Below are 18,002 nucleotides of genomic sequence, written 5' to 3' on the forward strand. Positions count from 1 at the left end.
AGTGTTGGCCCCCACTCTTCTATTCTGCCAGCTCCCTGGCCCCAAGGTTTGTGCTGCTCTTCTCACCTCCTCCCTGACTTTGTTTTTGTTCTTGTCCCTGCTGCAGGCACCTCTGTGATGCAGGTGATGGCGTCTGATGCTGATGACCCCACATATGGGAGCAGCGCCCGGGTAGTCTACAGTGTGCTGGAGGGCGAGCAACACTTTACTGTGGACAGTAAAACAGGTGAGCGGCATCCAGCAGCACCCAGCCGGGAGACCCAGCTGAGAGCAGCAGGAGACCCTGGCCATGTGTCCTGCATTGCACCGTGCATAATCGTATGCCACCAGGCTGAACCTCCATGCAGGCTGTTGGTGCTGGGGTACCCATGCACTGGTGTTTGCAGGTGTTGGAGAGGGAGAATTGCCAGCCCAGCCGGCTGCTGCGCAGCTCCGTGCAGCACCCACAGCAGGCAGTGCTGTGCCAGCCCAGTGTGCCCTGCCTGTGCCTGCATCAGCCATAGCTTCTCTGTGCTCAGAGCAGAGTACGCCTGTAGGCATGTAAAATCTGCATGAAAGGTTTAAGTGCTACCGGAGGGGCCTTATCAAAGGCAGCGTTGTTATCGCCAGGGCTTTGATTAAAGGTAACACTTTAAAATAAGGATCGGTTTATAAATGTTCTATTAATATTTAATGAAAGAACAGTGGAAGCTGATCCATTCCTTAATAACTTATAATAGAGCCTGTTGTAAAATGCATCTCTAATAAATCCCTAGCAGATGATGCTCTGACAAACTGGTTAGAGTAGACCATAACCAAGAGATGTTGGGGTATATATTCTCCTTGCCTCCCAGGAGTGTGACTCTCATTACCCTTAATGGGAGCCTTGCAAGCTTGCTGAGGAGGGAATACACTCAAATGCTAATAAGAGGTATTTAAGGCACAAAGCATGCAGTAAAGTACCCGCAGTTTAATGAAAAATTGTCAGAGGACAAGCAGGCTGAGTAGCTGCAGCTCTGGTTGGAAAGCTGGACAGCAAAGTCCCCCCACCCTGTTGTGGCTGAGATCAGCTCCTTGCCTGAAATGCTACATCTCTGTTGTGTTGACCTGTCTGGACTAATAGAGATTTCCTAAGGCTGTTTTTATAGGAGTCAGAGTGAAATTTGTTCAGAGACTCTGCCATAAGGGAAGTGTAAGGAAGGTACGCGTGCCTGAGCCTCTGCATGTGTGAAACCCAGCATCTCCTGAAATCCATCTGGTGTGCATGGGCCAGATAGCCAGAGCCCGTCTGCAGCTGGAGGATTGCTCAAACCTGAGCGGTGCCTAAGCACGCTGGACAGCAGGCGGGGGTCTGTGGTGGCAAGTGTTATTGTCTGAGGCCAGGAGATTGCATGAGCTAGGGCTGCACCCGCTACTAGCCTGGGAGCTGCTGCACCTGGGCTTTCTTCTCTCACAGAATTTCTTTTTCTTTTTAATGGTGTGTGTATAGAACAATGGACTAAGCACTGAAAACTCATTTGCATATGGGATCCTGCTAGTCTGAGACAGTTTTATGTGAGTGGAAGCTGAGAATCAGGCTGCTAGAATGAAGAGGGACCACTGGGAGCAAAATGCACAAGCCAGGACGTGCAGAGGCTCAGCTTCCTGCAACAACATTAATGCTGCTGTATTAAGGCATAAACTAAAATGTGCCCTGTGGGACTGTGGTGAGAATTAATGTCACTCCAGGAATCCAAGCTTCTTGATTCCTTGACTTTTTGTATCTTAATTCACAAACTGGCTGTTTCTTACGCTGGCTGTTTCATACACCGGGTGGGTAGATTTACCATTCTACTTGCTTGCGACTCATAAGAGCAAAACTGCTGACAGTCTGCAGAAGAATCCTTGTCCTCTTTTGAGCAAGTCTGTTTCCAGAATATCTGACCACTGAGTATGTACTGGGACTGACTCTTTCATGATGTCTGAGCTGTGAAAAGCCTCTCGCAGAGGCCTCGCCTGGGTTCCAGGAATGCTCTGTGCAACTCTGCCTGCTGGCTGCTGAGGGTGTGTTTGTCGTCTGTCCTGCACTGCCTGTGGCTTCATGGCAGTGCAAGCTGTCTGCCCTTCTGTCAGTGCTAGCATGCGTGGCTGCACTGCTGGAGGAAGCAGGCACAGGACTGACTGTGCGAAGCCAAATGTCTCATCCTGTCTGCCTTTGGCACCAGCCAGGAGACAGAGCTTCCACCTGAGCAAACCCCTTCCTGCTCCTGCTCTGCACCTGAATACGTTTTTAGTGCCCCACGTGGGAATCCTGGCCTAACCACTCTGGGTGGCCAGGCTTCTGCCCTAATCATAAGATTTAATTATCCATAACAGCAGCATAACTCTCAGAGTCACCATTGTTATTAATGGCCATTTAAAAAAAAAAAAAACAACACCTGGAGTGTTACATTTCTTATAATATACGATAATGAAGAGCAATTTGTTTTCCCCTTTTGATTTTGACCTCCTCCACCTTTTTTTTGCAGGTCCATATATGTATGTGCTCCCTTGCACCCTACATAAGCCTCTGATTCCTTCAAACTCAGGTTCTCTTTTCCTCCCGTATCTTTGCAACCAGCTCTTCTCATGCTGTCCTTCATAATGTAGGTGTTGCATGTGTGAGTGTGGTTTGCACACTTGGGTACGTGATAAGAACTGTGTGTGGGTTGCTTAGTTTGTCTTCCGTTCTTGGACGTTACTAGCTTTACTATATGTCTGGTATTTCAAATTTGACAGGGGTTTCAAAGGCAGGACCAAAACTGCCTGGATGCCCAGAAAAGCACACTATGTGCAGTCCTGAATTCCCTCAGTAAGCCCTGAATTCCTGTAATCCCTCAGAAGTCTTTTAGGAGGGAGTCAAGAAACTAAACGGCCCCACTGGAATAGGGGGAACTGAGGCATGGTATGTGCTGGTGTCTGCAAAGCTTCAGGGAACGATTCTAATTCCTGCAGTGGCAGGAATGGTGAAGAAAAAGCACCACTGATAAATGAGCTTTTTTTTTCACATACATAGGGCACTACCTCTCATGCTCTGAGAAGTTTCAGCCATTGAAACTGTCTCCAGGTTTGTGTTGTATATCCCATATCAGGTCCTAGAACTTACCCGGAAAGTGTTAAAGATCTAGGCTAGCTTTTCTGGTGTATAACTGGGGATCTTCGTATGCACAAACTTCAGAGGCATGATCTTCAATGTCGGCTATGAGAATATCCCTGTGGCTCCTTGCAAAAGCCTGCAGGCATTAGTCATATTTAGGCTTTGTGCTGCTTTCACTATTCATTCTCAGTTTGCAGATAGTGTGCAGCTGATCTTCATGTGCTTTTTGTCAGAGGAGAGCTGTATTGCACTGTTTTGTGGCAGCTGCATTCCTGTTGGAGGAGGTTGCACTCTTAACAGTAGTCAGCACCTGTATATGTGCTTTGCACTGCAGGGGCTGGGAGCCCAAGTTTTGTCCAGGAAGACACATTGTTGGGGGGTAGATCCTGTTCTATTTCCAGGTAGCTCTCCCTCACCCTCCTCTCTCTTTTACTTATCCAATGCTGAGATGGGCCCAAGGAGCATGTGGGTTACAGTACATTTATGTGAGATGAGAAATCAGCATGCATTAAAATTTGTAGGCCAACTTTTCCATATTGCTTTATACCACACTGCACTCTCTGTGCTTCTGTAGATTATTCACCTTTGTAGGGGCAAAGCTCTTCTGTGGCAGGCACAGCTCCTGTTCATCTGGTTATCAGGAAAAGGCTCTTCACCGAGAGGGTGGTTGAGCACTGGAACAGGCTCCCCAGGGAAGTGGTCATAGCACCAAGCCTGCTGGAGTTCAAGAAGTGTTTGGACAACATTCTCAGACACGTGGTCCTTTTGGGTGATCCTTTGGGGACCCAGGAGTTGGACTTGATGATCTTTGTGGGCTTCAGCATCCCTCAGCCACAGTAGCCATGTGGCTCTGTACCCTTCCTATTAACATTGCTGTTCAGTTCGGATAAGCTGATGCAGCTATACAGCTTCCATTTTTGGGTCTCAGCTCCCTGCCGTGTTTGAAGAGCAATGAGCCTTCTGAACCTTGGGTCTGTTGCCTTCTTCAGATTGCACGTAGCTTCTGCCTCCCAGATCGTCCTGAGCTGAAGGGTAGGTGTGGAGCTGGTGCCTGGGGCTGAGATCCCATCTTCAGTGGGCTGACCTCCTCCAGGATGTGTGCCCCAGACAGCACTTCTGTCTTGGCAGATACATTGGTATTTCCCAATCGCTGCAGGTGGGTGTGGGCAAAGGCAAAGGATCTGGCAAGTGCTTGCCACCCTTGATCACTGCTGAGGCAGTGATCTGTTTGTTTTAACGACGTTTGAACAACCTGATGATCTTTAGGGGTCCCTTCCAACCCAAACCAGTCTATGAAGTTTCAGGGAGGAGTGAATGTTTTCTCCAAGTAACTAATATGAGCAGTTAGAGGAGACAGAGCCAGACTCTTCTCAGACATGCACAGCAACAGGACACAAGTTGCAGGAAGGGGAATAGCAATAGGATATAAAGAGAAAATTTGCCACCATGAGGGTGACACTTCTGTCTTTAGAGATGGTCAAAACCTGACTGGATGTGGCCCTGAGTAATCTGATCCAGCTTTGATGGTGGCCTGTTCTGAGCTCTGGCTGAACCACAGACCTCCTGAGGCTCCTTCCACATGCGTTACTTCACAACAGTTGTATCTTTTCAGTTTGTGGAAGGGGACATGTTAGTCCAGACTGCCCTCAGATGGAAGGTGCCTTGCCCAGAGGGTCTCTGAGGATGGGACATCTGAGCTAGAAGTATTTCACAGCAGAGTAAAGCCCATGATTATTAGATTCCTGTAAGGCAGTTACCTGCTGAGTGCTTTGTCCTGCTTTGGTTTTATCACCCAAATAGTGCAGGCTATTGAGCAGATTTGGTGGTATTTTATGTGCTGTTGTAAGTGTCCCCTTGCTGGTTAATTACACTGATTAATTTGAATCATGCTAGAAAGCCACATGTGCCTTGTACCCGAGGGTGTGCCACTACATGTCTGTATTATTCAACTATAATAGATGCTGACAAGAACTAGGGAGATGAGTCTGAGATGGAGGTTGTCCTTGCTTTGTTGGCAGTGTCTGGGAAGGACGATGTTTGGCAGTTCTTCTGTCTGGAAAGAGGGTGAATCTCCAATTTCTTGGTCCTTGTCTCTTCTGTCTCTGTGCCTTGAAAAAGGGGGTCTGCCACCATCTCTTACTGTTTCTTTTGCAGAGTCCCTGGGGGTCATGGTTGGGGAGCACAGGCTTATCTGGCTGTAGGAGATGAGACCATGTGAGTTTGATGCTCGTAGGTATTTGTGGCAGCGTTCATGGTGCCATATGCAGAGTTGGTGTGGAGTAGGTTTGGAGACCCTGATTTGCCAAGGCCATTAGCATGTGGTAAGTGGCACCACAGCACAAAATATGAAACCATCCTGATATGCTAGTAGCAGCCTGGTGTGGCCCATGTGACTTTAGGGGGAACAGCTTTCTCAGTGACAATCCTGCTGGGGTTCACCGAGGCTTGGAGCAAGGGGAATTCAGCTACGTCAGACCCCCACTTCTCCAGGATGGGCTGGATGAGCAGTGCATGTCTTGGCAGGAGGTGGTTTCTGCTGACAGTCTGCACCCCTGGCAAAAAACAAGGATTTTGTCTACCTTGTGCCACTAGAAGGACCAGTGCCGGTTGGGACCGTTTGCTGTGCTCTGCACATGCCAAATGGCCCAGACTTGCTCCCTGCTGGGACAGGCGACCTTGGCAGTGTACTGGGAAGTGCCTGAGCACTACTCCCATCTTGCATGGAGTATTATGAGCTATATCATTATGAGCAGCTCACTTAAGTCATTACAGCCTTGGTGAATACATGAGCTTTTTCCCTCTCATCCCAATTCATCACTATTGTGCTGACATGAATCATTTTCATTATAAAATGCTTCAGACCCTGTTAATTAACAGAATTGCTTAAATTTCAATGAGATGGTGCTTGCCCAGAACTAACGGCTTTATATTCATAGCAGAGTAACAGAAGAAGCCTATAAACATGAGCAGCTGAGGCCAGTCCCATGCAGCCCCTGGGGAATGGGCACATGTGTAGGGCCAGGCCTGCTGCTTGCAGACTGCAGGTTGCAGTTCTGCCAGGATGCCTGCCTGGAGGTGCGTTCACCCCTTTGGGTGAGGCAGGGTGGGACTCCTGGCCAAATGGCTCCACCTCAGCAGACCCAGGAGGAACTGGGCAACCAGTATAGACCGTTGGCCCATCACAAGGCAAACACCAGCTACGCCCCTTCAGAGGGGCTGGGATGTTCCCTGCCAGGAGCTGGACAGTGCCCTGAGCCGCCTCTGATGGGTGTGCTGACCAGGAACGTGGACCTCATTGAAGGAGTAATAGAAGGGCTGAGGATTACCCCAGAGTGTGAACCGGCAGTTGCTGGAAGTGCCCAAGAGATGGTGGGTGAGGTAGAGCCTCCCATGGATTCATGGGGCTCAAGGCAGCGACGGTCCAGGCAATTACAGAACTGACATGACAGAGGGACCGGGGAAAGCTCGGTGAAATTGTGCCTGTCCGCGAGAGCCAGGGAGCTGCAAGGATCCGAAACAGTGGTGATGTCTTTATAATAAACTCTAACAGTGGTAATTGTTGGAATAATTGCTAGTTTCAGAAAGCAAGGAGAGAGAAATGTCTACAGAACAGTGTTGCCAGCTACTGCTGCACCTGTAATGTCATGCAGAGGAGGAAAAAATACATTTTCTTCCTTCCAGCTCGGTGCTGTTTGTTTGACTACCTCTGGGCCACAGCACCAGTGGCTCCTTGGTGTGACCCACCCGTCCGCAGCCTTTGTCAGGAGGCTGAGTTCATGTTAGACACGTGAACAGGGAAGCTGTGACAGCCTGCTGGCTGCGGTGGGCTGGTGCATGGAAGTCTCAGGGTATGTCCCAGAGGCCTCGTCTTGCCTCCTTGCAGCCTGCTGTGTGGGAGCTGGGTGCTGGCACCCAACGCTCCCCTCCACCCTGCGCGGGTTGTGCTGAAGGCTGCCCAGAGAGTCTTTAGTGAGGCAAGTGGCTTGGGCGGCTGCTGTGCTCTGCCGTCGCTCACTTTGTAGCATGAAGCAAATGTCTTGCAAGTCGCCATGAGGATCTGGGTGAACCTCTGCTGTCCTCATGGCACAGGCGGAGCTCCTCAGTCCCACCAGGATGCACCCCATCACTGGAGGCTACATAGGACACAGCTGGGCATCCCCATCCCACATTGTCCCTGATGCCAGGCAGGGTTGTTGGTGAAACAAAGCAAAGGAGGATTTTGCAGGGTTCATAATAAGAGGAGGTAAAGCTAATAGTTAAATGGGAAAGCCTGGAAGAGAGCAATTACAAAAACAGAAAGCAGTGTCTAAATCCGGGGGAATGTTACGAAACTGAGCTGGAGGGGATTTTAGGCTGATTTCTAGCTGTTATGGGCTGTTGCTGGGGCAGTTGGACTGGGAATGTGCTGCTAATAACCTTGTATTCATGTACACATTCACGTGTGCCCCTGGTGCCACCCAAGGGCAGAGTCACTTCTTTCTTTCATTCTCAAAATGTTTCTTCTGTGCTTTGTCTCCATGTAAATGAAACATTGTGGCTGACATAAAAAGCTGTCTTCTGCCATTCTCAGTATTCTCTGGGTTTCACTACTCCTTCCTTCCTGTTTTACATTCCTGTATATTTTGATCGTGGTCACTTCTCCAAGCCCAGATAAGTGATGACCTATAAAGACTTTTTTAGATTTCATTTCATAAAAAGCACTAACATACCATACATAGTTTTTTTGCTTTAAGGTCTCTAGTATGTTCTCGGCCTCTGGTACATAGGGCATGTAACAGTAGCATCTCCAGCATCTTTAACTTATAGGGACACTTCAAAATGAGGGGTTTTGTGCAGCCATACTCTGGGAAATACCCTGACCCTGATTCTCCAGCTATCCTATTCTCTGTTCAGGTGTCGTCCAGGCATGCTTGGGGAACTGGGCACACATGAAGTGGAGCCAGGTGCTGCTGTTCTGTAATGAGCCGATGACTGTGAGTGCCCTGAGTGCGTGCACGCCACCTGCATTGCTGGGGACCAGCACGCGGCCCCTCGGGCTGTGGCTGTGGCAGGAGCCGTCTGCTGCCCTCAGCCTGTCCTGGCAGCTGCAGGACCGGTGCGTAGAGCCCACAATATGGGGAGAGCGACTGGGGTGGAGGCCGGCCAGGCAGGCAGAGGACGCGGGGCCAGCTCTGCCCTCATTGCCCTTGTCCCATCTGTGCTGCTTTGCTCAGCAGCAGCTGCTCCTCTCGTGGCTCCAAGCTGTGCGCATCCTCCTGTGGCTCCTGACTGAGCAGATAAGGATAAGAGGGCTGCTGCGGATTTGTGCCAAAGGGGTTTCATGACTCAGCTGGGGCTTTTACACAGCTGCCTTCTGCAAACCTTGCAGCTGGCCCCAGCACCTCTGGCCCCTGCCAATCCTTCACCCTGCTCCTGGCCTCCCTGGGGGGAAGCAAAAACTTCCTCCAAATGGAAGTTTAACCCTGTTGGAGCTACTGGCAGCCCACAGTAACTGCAGCTAGGCAGGGACCTTGTGTGACAGGAACCTGCGAATTGGCCTTCGAGACTTGTGGGGATCAGGTTGGTGGCCCATGGAGGCCAGGTGCCAGGAAGGTGGGTTCAGTTTGTTTCTGCCTGGCTGACAATCCCCTGTACTTGGTCCTCTCTCCAGAGCACATTTCTCCCCTTGGTCTATTTTTGCTTGTGTGATCTCTGTGAAGGCTGCAAAGGAGTTTGCCTGCTCCAGGGCCCAGCAGATGCTGTCTTTAGCAGCAGATGCTAAACATGTCCTTATGCAAAAGGCAGCCAGCAGCACCTAGGGCTGCCTTATGAAGAGCATCACCAGCAGTCAGGGGAGGTGTGCTTTCCTTCTACCCAGCACTGGTGAGATTATGTGAATGCTGTGTCACCTCCAGGGCTGCCAAATACAAGAGAGACAGGGGCATAATGGAGTAGTCCAGGAAAGGGCCATGAAGATTAGTGAAGTATTGGATAATCTGCCACATGAGCAGAGGCTGGGAAATCTAGCTGGCCCTGCTTTGACACAGGGCTTGGACTAGGTAATCCCCCAGCAACCCCTTCCCTGTGATGCTCTGTGATGTGCCTGCACTCATGCTGTCCTGCCCATTTCCAGGTGTGATCCGGACAGCTGTGGCTGACCTGGACCGTGAGACGCAGGACCGGTACGAGGTGGTGATCCGTGCAACAGACATGGCCGGACAGCTGGGTGGCCTGTCCGGATCCACCACAGTCACCATCGTGGTCACTGATGTCAACGACAACCCACCACGCTTCCCTCAGAGTAAGTCCTGACAGCGGTAGGGGCTGAGCGCTGGCCCTTGACCTGATCCCAGTCCTTGTGGGTGGTGGGACAGAAGTTCAGCTCGCGGCACAGCCTGGCACATGGCTGCAGGCGAGCTGGCCCTGCTGCTTGGGCTGTTTGCAGGGCAGCAGCACCAAGGCACGGTAGCATGCAGAACTGCGTGCCTGGTTCTGAATGCACCCCTGCCTAACAGTGTGGTGGAGGGGCAGCGCCCTTGGCTGGGCCTGCCCAAGGCCCCAGGAAAGAGCCAGGCTGTGGGGTAGGGAGAGCAGGGATACCCCCTCCTGGGATACCCCCTCCTTGACTCTCTTTGGGCAGTGCTGCAGGAGAGGGCAGTGCTGGGCCACTCTGGCAGCCTGATCTGTCGTGCTGCTGTCTCCCAGGGGCTTGGGCAGGGACTTGGGTATTGGCTGCTGGCCTGACCCCTCCTGGCTGCTGCCTCAGGGCTTGGCACCTTCTGCCAGAGCAGGAGGCATCGTGACACTGCCTGACGCCCTGACAGCAGTGTGGTCACCAGACAGCCCTGTTATCCAAGTCATGGCCAATGGCCTGTGGCTTGTTCTTGTCTTCCCCCGGGACTCCCCAAGTGAGTTGGTGATCCTGCTGTGAAGAGTGGGCTGTGCAATTTCTGCATTGCACAGCAGCTGCAGAGGGTGTGAGCACATGGCTGACAGACTAGAAAGAATGCTGCAGTTGGAGGAAGCTCAGCTCTTAGCTGCTGCTTCTAGAAATTAGAAATGGCAAGGTTTGCAAAGAATTGGAGAACACTGATTGCAGGGCAGTGCAACCAGAAAGAAACTGAGAAACCAGCCCTTTCCTTACCTGGCTCTTCAAAACGTTAGTGCTCTCCAGTTATCTTCCTGGAGGCCTTGTTTTTGACTGGGGTTTGTGTTTTTGTCTGGTAGGGCATTCTGGACTATAGATACTGGTAGAGTTTGAGCAGCCCTTGTGGCCCCAAGCAGGTGTGCAGATGGGCATACCAGAGTGGAGAGGGCACAAAGGCAGGAGCTGTGACCTGGTGCCTTTCTCTCCTCCAGAGATGTATCAATTCAGCATTGTTGAAACTGCCCCTGTGGGCACCGCCATCGGGAGGGTGAAGGCAGAGGACTCTGACGTCGGGGAGAACACAGATATGACGTATCAGATGAAGGATGAAGAAGGGGTGGAGATGTTCAAAGTCACCACAGACAGCAATACCCAAGAGGCTGTTATCACAGTACAGAAGGTGAGAGAGAAGGAGAGCTGGTTGGATAGGGAGGGCAGGGATCTCTAGGGGGGCCTTTTCCTTTGGGGACTCCTGCTGATGCATTTGAGCTGAAATAAATGCTCTTCTGAGTGCTGCTGTAGAAGTAGCAGTTGCGTTTTTGTGCTTGCGGATGCAGGGAGAGACCTGTTCTGCCTGGATGGCAAAGCACAGACCTGTCTCTAGGAGGAAAGGCTGAAAAGGAGCAGCAGTGCACTGCCTGCTGGAGCCTGGCACAGCACGGCTCCGAGGGCTGCAGCAAAGTGAGCAGTGTTTGGGTGAAGCTGTGCACAGGGCAGTGGAGACCAGCACTTACAGCTGTTATTGATAGCACCTGTTAGGAAGAGGAATACGCCCGCTTAATTCCCATACCTGATCAACAGCACTTTGAGTCTATCTGCTTTGGCAGCAAAAACAATCAAGCAAATACTTGTTACAGGCAAGAAAAAATTATTCACCAAGGCCACTGCATTCAGCTCGCTGCCCCTGTAGAAATAATCACAGGGTGATTAATGATCCAAAACCACTCACTTGCCAACGTGCAGTCTGCTGTCTTCTTGATGGGTTTTGTCTGGGCACCCAGTGGGGTCCCTGGGAAGCAGGCCGGAGGTTTCCTCTTCTTCCTGCTGCCCTCGGTGTGGGCGCTGCTGGTGGGAGGGCAGAGTCTGGGTGCAAGAACTCGGGCCCTTTCTGGAGAGCAGACTCCAGTGCTGCCACAATGTCTGCCGAGCAGAGGCCTGCGAAGGAAGGGGCAGTGGCAGGGGCTCCTTGACCTGAATGTGGCTAATTCTCTCCTGTTGTCTCAGCCTCTTGACTACGAGTCAAAAAAAGTGCACACCGTCGTGGTGGAGGCCCTGAACAAATTTGTGGACCCACGTTTTGTGGACCTGGGCACCTTCCGGGACCAGACCATTGTGCGGGTGTCTGTGTTGGATGTCGACGAGCCCCCTGAGTTCCGGCTCCCCTCCAACCTGATGGAGGTCCAGGAGGATGCACAAGTCGGCTCTGTCGTGGGGGTGGTCACTGCCCTTGACCCTGATACAGCGAACCACCCTGTCCGGTAAAGCATCTGCCTAAACTTCTCATCCTCTTCCTTTCCTTTTAGCAGCAGGCATGGGGTCACCTGCAAGGGATGGTTGTGGCTGGAGGGCTCACGGCCATCACCGGGGCAGAGGGGAGGCAATGCTAGAAGTGGAGGGGCAGCGTAGGTGAGGGTGATGAGCACTGTGCATGCACGCAGGCAAGTGAATGGGTGCTGCAGGGCTGGCAGTGAGTGACAGTCCGCACGCAGGTACAGGCAAGCTAGAACAGCCATCTTGCAGGTGACAGACACGTCACTGGCAAGTGACAGGTTTGCAATTGGCAGGGGAGTGTCGGGGAAGGTGGCGGGGTGATGCTTGCGTGTACTTGCTGCTGACAGTGAGGCATCTGCAGCGCTGCCTGACACTGGCCAAGCAAGCGACCAGAAATGACAGGCAGGCAGTGATGAAGAATGATAAATGAGGTGAGGCTTGGGAAGTGTGGAGCTAGAGCTTAGTTCTGTGTGTGTGTGTGTGCGCATGTGTGCACAGGGATGGAAGATCAGAGGAGTTTATATATGGGCAGGGGACATAATCCAGGCAGCAGCTTATCTGCACAGGACATTTCCCATTTCCATTTAATTTGTGGCTAAAGAGATTGTTACCTTGTTAAATTGTTATTACCTAAGGCACAAAGCAGCCTTCTGGCTCTGCCAATTGGCCTGAGTCATGAGCAGTTGGGATGAAAAGCTGGTGTTCTGAAAACATCCTCAATATGTGGAAAATTTCCTTGAAATGTGTGTTCTTATGCCAGGTGATGGTGGGGCTGCAGGCACTTTGTGCACAGCTGCTCACTTCAAATGAGCTGCAGTGGCTTTGCATTTGAGAGCTCTGTATGAAGCCTGTCCCTGTCAGCGATAAACTGGGATGTGTCGGGGCTTTGGGATGGCCAGGGAGGGCTTGGGTACTGTACCGATCCCATTGATGGTGTCCCTGCATGGCTGCTTGGGGTGCTGTGTTGGCTGCAGGGGCCCGTGTTGGTGCAGGGTGGGCTGGGGGGCATCTCCAGGTCTTCAAGGAAATTAAGATCAAGATATATAGAAAGCTCAGAGAAGATTCTGCAAATGGAAGACTGCTATCTACAGATGCCTGGCAGCTGGCAGAGGGTATTGTGTCAAAGCTGGGTGCTGAAAGTTGTCTTTGGGGTAAGGGAATCAGCCTTGGCACAGAATGAACTGTGTATGTGAGCATGCAACACTTGCACTGTCGGTGCTAACTGTTTGACGTGTTCGCAAAGTGCCTACGTGCACCTTGGCTTATTGGTTCCCTTTCCCTTCAGGCTGCATGTCTGATTTCTTCTTTCTTTGTGGCCTGCCCTGAGCACATGGCTGTTAGCTTGCGCTCATTAGATGCGTGCAGTCTTTCTACGTATCTGTGTGTGTGTACACATGTGCCTGTACTTTTCCACTGGAGTGTTTCTAGCAGTGCTACGGAACGTAGATTTTACTTTCTGATCTGTAATTGTAGGAAAAGTGCCATGGAGACAGAACTATCCTTCTTCTCGTTTTCTCTTGTTCTTTATGCTGTTTCCCCGTGGAGTTTGTTGCCTTGTTTGCAGACAGAACAAAAGAAAGCAGAGAGGCTTTCTACCAGTGTGCAGAAGGTGATGAGGACTTGGAGCTGAGAGAAGCAGATTCAAGTACTCAGTAGGAGCAAGAGTGTTATAGGCCAAACTTCACTGTACATGCATCTCTGTCTTACAGAAAGCTTAGTGCCAGGCAAGGTAATGACTCGTGCTTGAGGCATGAGGGCATGGCCAGCAGGACCCCTGGGCATCTGCTGCAGCTTGGGAATTGCAGTGTGTTTTTCCTTGTCAGGCATGATGCACTTGAATCTGTGCCCCCCTCCCTCTAGCTGTCCCCAGGCAGATAGCTCATCCTGCATCCTCCCGGCTCCCCTCTGGCATTTGGTCTCCACCTGGCCCTCTCTCCACTCACCTCTGTTCTGGCAGCGCCTGCTGTCACGAGGGGTGGCTGGTCCATCCTCCTGTGAGGCTCCCCTGGCACTTGCGCGGGTGGGTGAGCCTTCCCTGCTGTTCCCACGCGTACTGCGTGGAGCTGCAGGTTGCTGCTGGGGCGGCACCAATGCAGGAGGGAGGTGCTGTTTGATCTCTCCTGCTTTCCTGTCCCCTGGCTAGCCAGGTAGTTTAATAAAATACTTTGCCGCATAGGCAGCTGCTCGCAGCTTCAAAGTGGTGCACGAACATTAATGCAAGCATCCTGCCGTGCCCTGCCAGGATGTGACACTAGCCCGTCTGCAGGAGACGGCAGTAAGTCACCTCACATTTCAAGTGTGCTACTCAAAGTACAGTCGCAAGAAGCCAGCACTTGTACTTCACCTCTGTTACATTAGAGAGCAACCGGTCCTGACAGCATGACCAGCATTTGATCCTCAGCTCCTTGAAGTTGTTATGAACACTTTCAACTCTTTGCAGTTCAGTGGATCCCTGTAACTTCCTGATCCTCCTCTGCTAGAGGTGGGAGCAAAAACGTGGCTGTGTTTCTGCAGAGGCTGCTGTCTCCTGGACTCTGCTCTGTTGGCTCTGCGTGTGAGGAGAGGAGGGCCACCACCTTCTGTCATTTTGAGAGGCACTCTCCCCTTGAGGCAAGAAAGAACAAGGATCACCAGAGACAGCTGAGCAAAAATCAGCTCTGTCAGCATTTCCAGGTCCTGCTGACACCAGGCTGCCAATAACGAGGTTTTGGAAGTATTTTTAGCCAAATGGGACAGGACGTGCCCTTGGCTCTTTGTTTCCATCCCCAAGTGAACACAGAGGGCTCTGTGGCTCCTGCTGCACAGACTGGTCTGAAGCAGCTGTTGGAGGCAGGCTACAGCCTGGTGCTTCCCGGCCCCCCGCCAGTTCGTTCGTCCCATGAAGATGCGGCTGCTCGGTGTGAGAACAAATCCCTCCCAGGTGAGCCAGGTTGGATCCTGAAGTGACCTGTTATGAAGATGTGAGGGCTGAAGTAGTGTCCGAGTCCCCTGTGGTGGGAGCCATCCCGGGGACACTGCTTGCTCCCCTTCTCTGGAGCGCTGTGCCCCAGCTGTGTGCGGATGTGGCACCCACTGCAGCCGCTTGCCTGGGCGGGAGGATTGCTGGGGCACCCAGATGGCCCCAGCTTGTGGCTGCTTGGAGAGGGGCATGCACACTCCGGCACTGATGCTGTGAAGCAGGGAGCTGTGCTGAAGCTCAGCACAGCACAGGCTGCCTCCTTCCTCTGGGGAACATGGAAACCCACAACGGGGCAGGCAGGAAATGCCTTTCTCAAGAATGGTGCTTTTTATTTTATTCCATCCTTATTTGTTGCCTAACAAAAGCTGGAACCGCTCTTTTTAGAAAGCATTTAGTTTCCAGTTGGCTTTTTGGCTTTGGCTGTGTATTTCCTGCATGTAGTGTGATGTTTCTCCGCTGAGCCATTGTATTAGGTAAAACAGTGATAGACTGTCTGCATACGTGAGGCTGTTTACATGGAAGCCTTTTGTTTTTCTCTCTGCAGTGAAAGTCTGTTCTCTGCTTGTGTGCATTCCAGGCTTTATCAGCACTGGGAAGACGTTGCTTGGGATTTAAGGTTCGCAGAGATATTCTTGTTTGGCTTTCACCAAATCCAGAGGCACGTGTTGGACATAGGCATTTTATAGACTCCAACAGCACAGCAAGAACTACAACCTGCTTTAACACAAAAGGGAGAGGAGGAAAAAACAAACGTAACAAAAAGCTTTTCACACAGTGCTTGAAAAGCTCCCTATTAACAAAACACATGGCATAAAATGTGCTCCTTGTTGCATTCAGGGGGAGAATTGAAACAAACTGCTCGAGAAATGCATTCGCGAGAAAGATGAGCACCAAAAAAGCTGTCTAAATTAAACAGTCACTTGTAACATCCAGACCAACAGGCAGTGCCAGCAGGAAGAGAAGAAAATGGATTACAAGGTCCGCATCCCAATCAGAGCTGGGGACTGCAGTTCCAGATATGGAACAGCAGCAGGCTTTAGGAGGAATAAGCATATATCCTACTTCCGCATACCTGGAGGACCAGGGACTAATTGGTGCCACTTCCCAAGTTTCACTTCAGTGGAACAGGTGAAGGTGAAGCTGGATTACTAGTGGTGGAGAGGCTTGTGAAGGTCAGCATAGCATTGGTTGGTAAAGATCATATTACACAAAATGGTGTAAACTGAGCATAATAGTTACCTTCTCATTGGAAGCCCTGGTCTCCACAGGGTTGGCTATAACCTCTTGGAAGGGGAGGTCTATGGTCATGTAGAGTACTGTGGAGCAGATTTCCTGAAGATTTCTGAGTTGCCTATGGGGTGGCTTTGTAGGGAGCAGACTGACATCCTTGCACTCCTTGGTTCCCACATCCAGTGCCGGCATGGTGCTCCAGAGTCTCCACAACACTGTGCAGATGGAGTTATAGACCCACCTGGACTGGCCACGTCCAAAATCACAGAACATAGAAACAATCTTGGCCTTGCTTTGGTGGCAAATGCAGGCAGCACCCAGAGCTCTGTCTTCTTCCCATGGCACAGCATTGAGAAGGTGGCACCTCCCTCTAGCAGCAATGACAAAGGGATCAGATTTCCATGTTGGTTTGTGCCCTGACACAGAGTAAGGGTGGTCAGTCCTCACCAGACAACTTAAAAATGATGGAAGACAACCTTAGAAGCAAAACAATTAGAAGCATAAGAAGAGGTTATGAGTGACATGACACAGAGCACTCCCCTACCAGCCTCCCACCCTCTGGCCATGCAGGAGCCTGGCTCTGGTGCCAGCTGTTTTCAGGCTCAGTGATGTCTCCCATCACTAACTGGGTTTTCCTGCGTAGCCTTTTTTTCTTTTGAAGACGTCTTTTTTTGTGCAGTAATGATATGAGTGTGAACAAAACAGGCATGGGATTAACCAAGAAGCAAGGAGGCATAAGGAGGTGAAGTACCATCCTGACCTCTGACAGTAGTAAAAAGCAGAACAGAAGAGGATGTAGTGGAGGTCAGGGGATGCGGTAGAACAATGGAAGCAGTTATGCAAACATCAGTTATGCTATTGGAAGGATATTAGGTTTTGTCATCCCAGTTTCTGTTCCTTCCTCTAGCAGAATGTTGTACTGATTTGTACCAGTCAGAGCAGCCAGAACTCTCCTTGCCCTTCGCAGTGGGAGAATGCGGAGTGGATGAGAGGCTGCAGTACATGCCAAGACAGAGGAAGCCAGCCACACAGGTGCAGAACGTGATAGTTCGCGCATGTGCACCAATGAGATTTAGATAGTGATTTTTGAATATTTTCCCTTAACTACAAGTAAGTGCTGTCGTACTTTCTCATCCCCATCTGTCTGAAAAGGAGGGAGCTAAGGAATGCAATCTGGTGCTGTATAACAGTAGGCATTCTGTAGGCATAAAGCCATTTGTATTCTGTTTAGGTGCCTCCATCAGGTAGCGATGCTCGGCTGTGTGGATGATAGGTGCCCCTGGGAGTCAATCCACGTGCAGCTGGCTCCCTCCTGGCCAGCGTGGGAAGGCACGGGGGCTGCCAACAGCTCTGTGCAGGGCAGCTGTCCCCGCGCCCAGGGCTGGTGCTCTGGGCTGTGGGCCATGCAGGAGGTGGGCCTGCAGAGCACAGCTGGGCTGTGCGAGGTGCAGAGGCTTGGGACAGCCACTGTGCAGCATGCCCACGCCGTCCTGAGCGTGCTGCCAGCCGTCCTGCTCTGCTCTGCTTGTCTGGCGTGCCCTCAGCACTGTCCTGTCTGTCAGCTTTTCAGCATGCTTTGTCTCTGCGTTTATCTTCCTTCTGTTGTTGGACATGTGACTGAAGGTTTTAATTTATTCACAGCCCCCCTTTTGGTAATTTATCCTTTGTACTCTTTGCTGTCTTGTATTATTTAATTCTGTAAAGCACTCTGGGATGCAGTCTGTATGAAAGATGCTGCACACAATAACATTATGCTGAATTGTTTGTGATTTGTTAGGCCTTCTGGACTTCTAATTCTGATCGCGGTGGTGGTGGTGATTTGTGTTACGGCTGCACTCAAGGGCCTCAGTTGGATTGGGCTTCCCTTCCAGTCCCTGCCTTCAAGGAGCACACATCCTAATTGCACCTGATTTAATGTTAGCGTGCTTTATTCTGTGCACAATGTTTGGAAATGCAGGACATGCCACCAGGACTGGCTGCGTAGGCTCATGGTGTCACAGCTAAAGCGTGGGGTGAAGCCTAGCTGTTTGCCTTCTCACGAGCTGTGACAGAGGCAGGAACAGCGCTCCTGAGGCACGGGCACAGGGAGCTGCTGCGGAGGC

The 18,002-nt window shown here is 51.2% G+C and overlaps 1 protein-coding gene across 7 annotated transcripts in view; it reads left to right on the plus strand.

Moving 5' to 3' along the window:
- The window catches only part of CDH22 (cadherin 22), an 80,667-nt gene that overhangs the window by 40,779 nt on the left and 21,886 nt on the right, over positions 1 to 18,002 (plus strand). For all 7 annotated transcript variants that reach the window (XM_083801875.1, XM_083801876.1, XM_083801879.1 and 4 more), the window contains 4 exons: positions 107 to 226; positions 9,207 to 9,374; positions 10,433 to 10,620; positions 11,445 to 11,698. In XM_083801875.1, coding sequence (XP_083658001.1) covers positions 107 to 226; positions 9,207 to 9,374; positions 10,433 to 10,620; positions 11,445 to 11,698 — 730 coding nt within the window. The remainder of the gene's footprint in view (positions 1 to 106; positions 227 to 9,206; positions 9,375 to 10,432; positions 10,621 to 11,444; positions 11,699 to 18,002) is intronic.

Source organism: Anser anser (genome assembly GCF_964211835.1).
Source record: "Anser anser genome assembly, chromosome: 16".
Taxonomy (NCBI): domain Eukaryota; kingdom Metazoa; phylum Chordata; class Aves; order Anseriformes; family Anatidae; genus Anser; species Anser anser.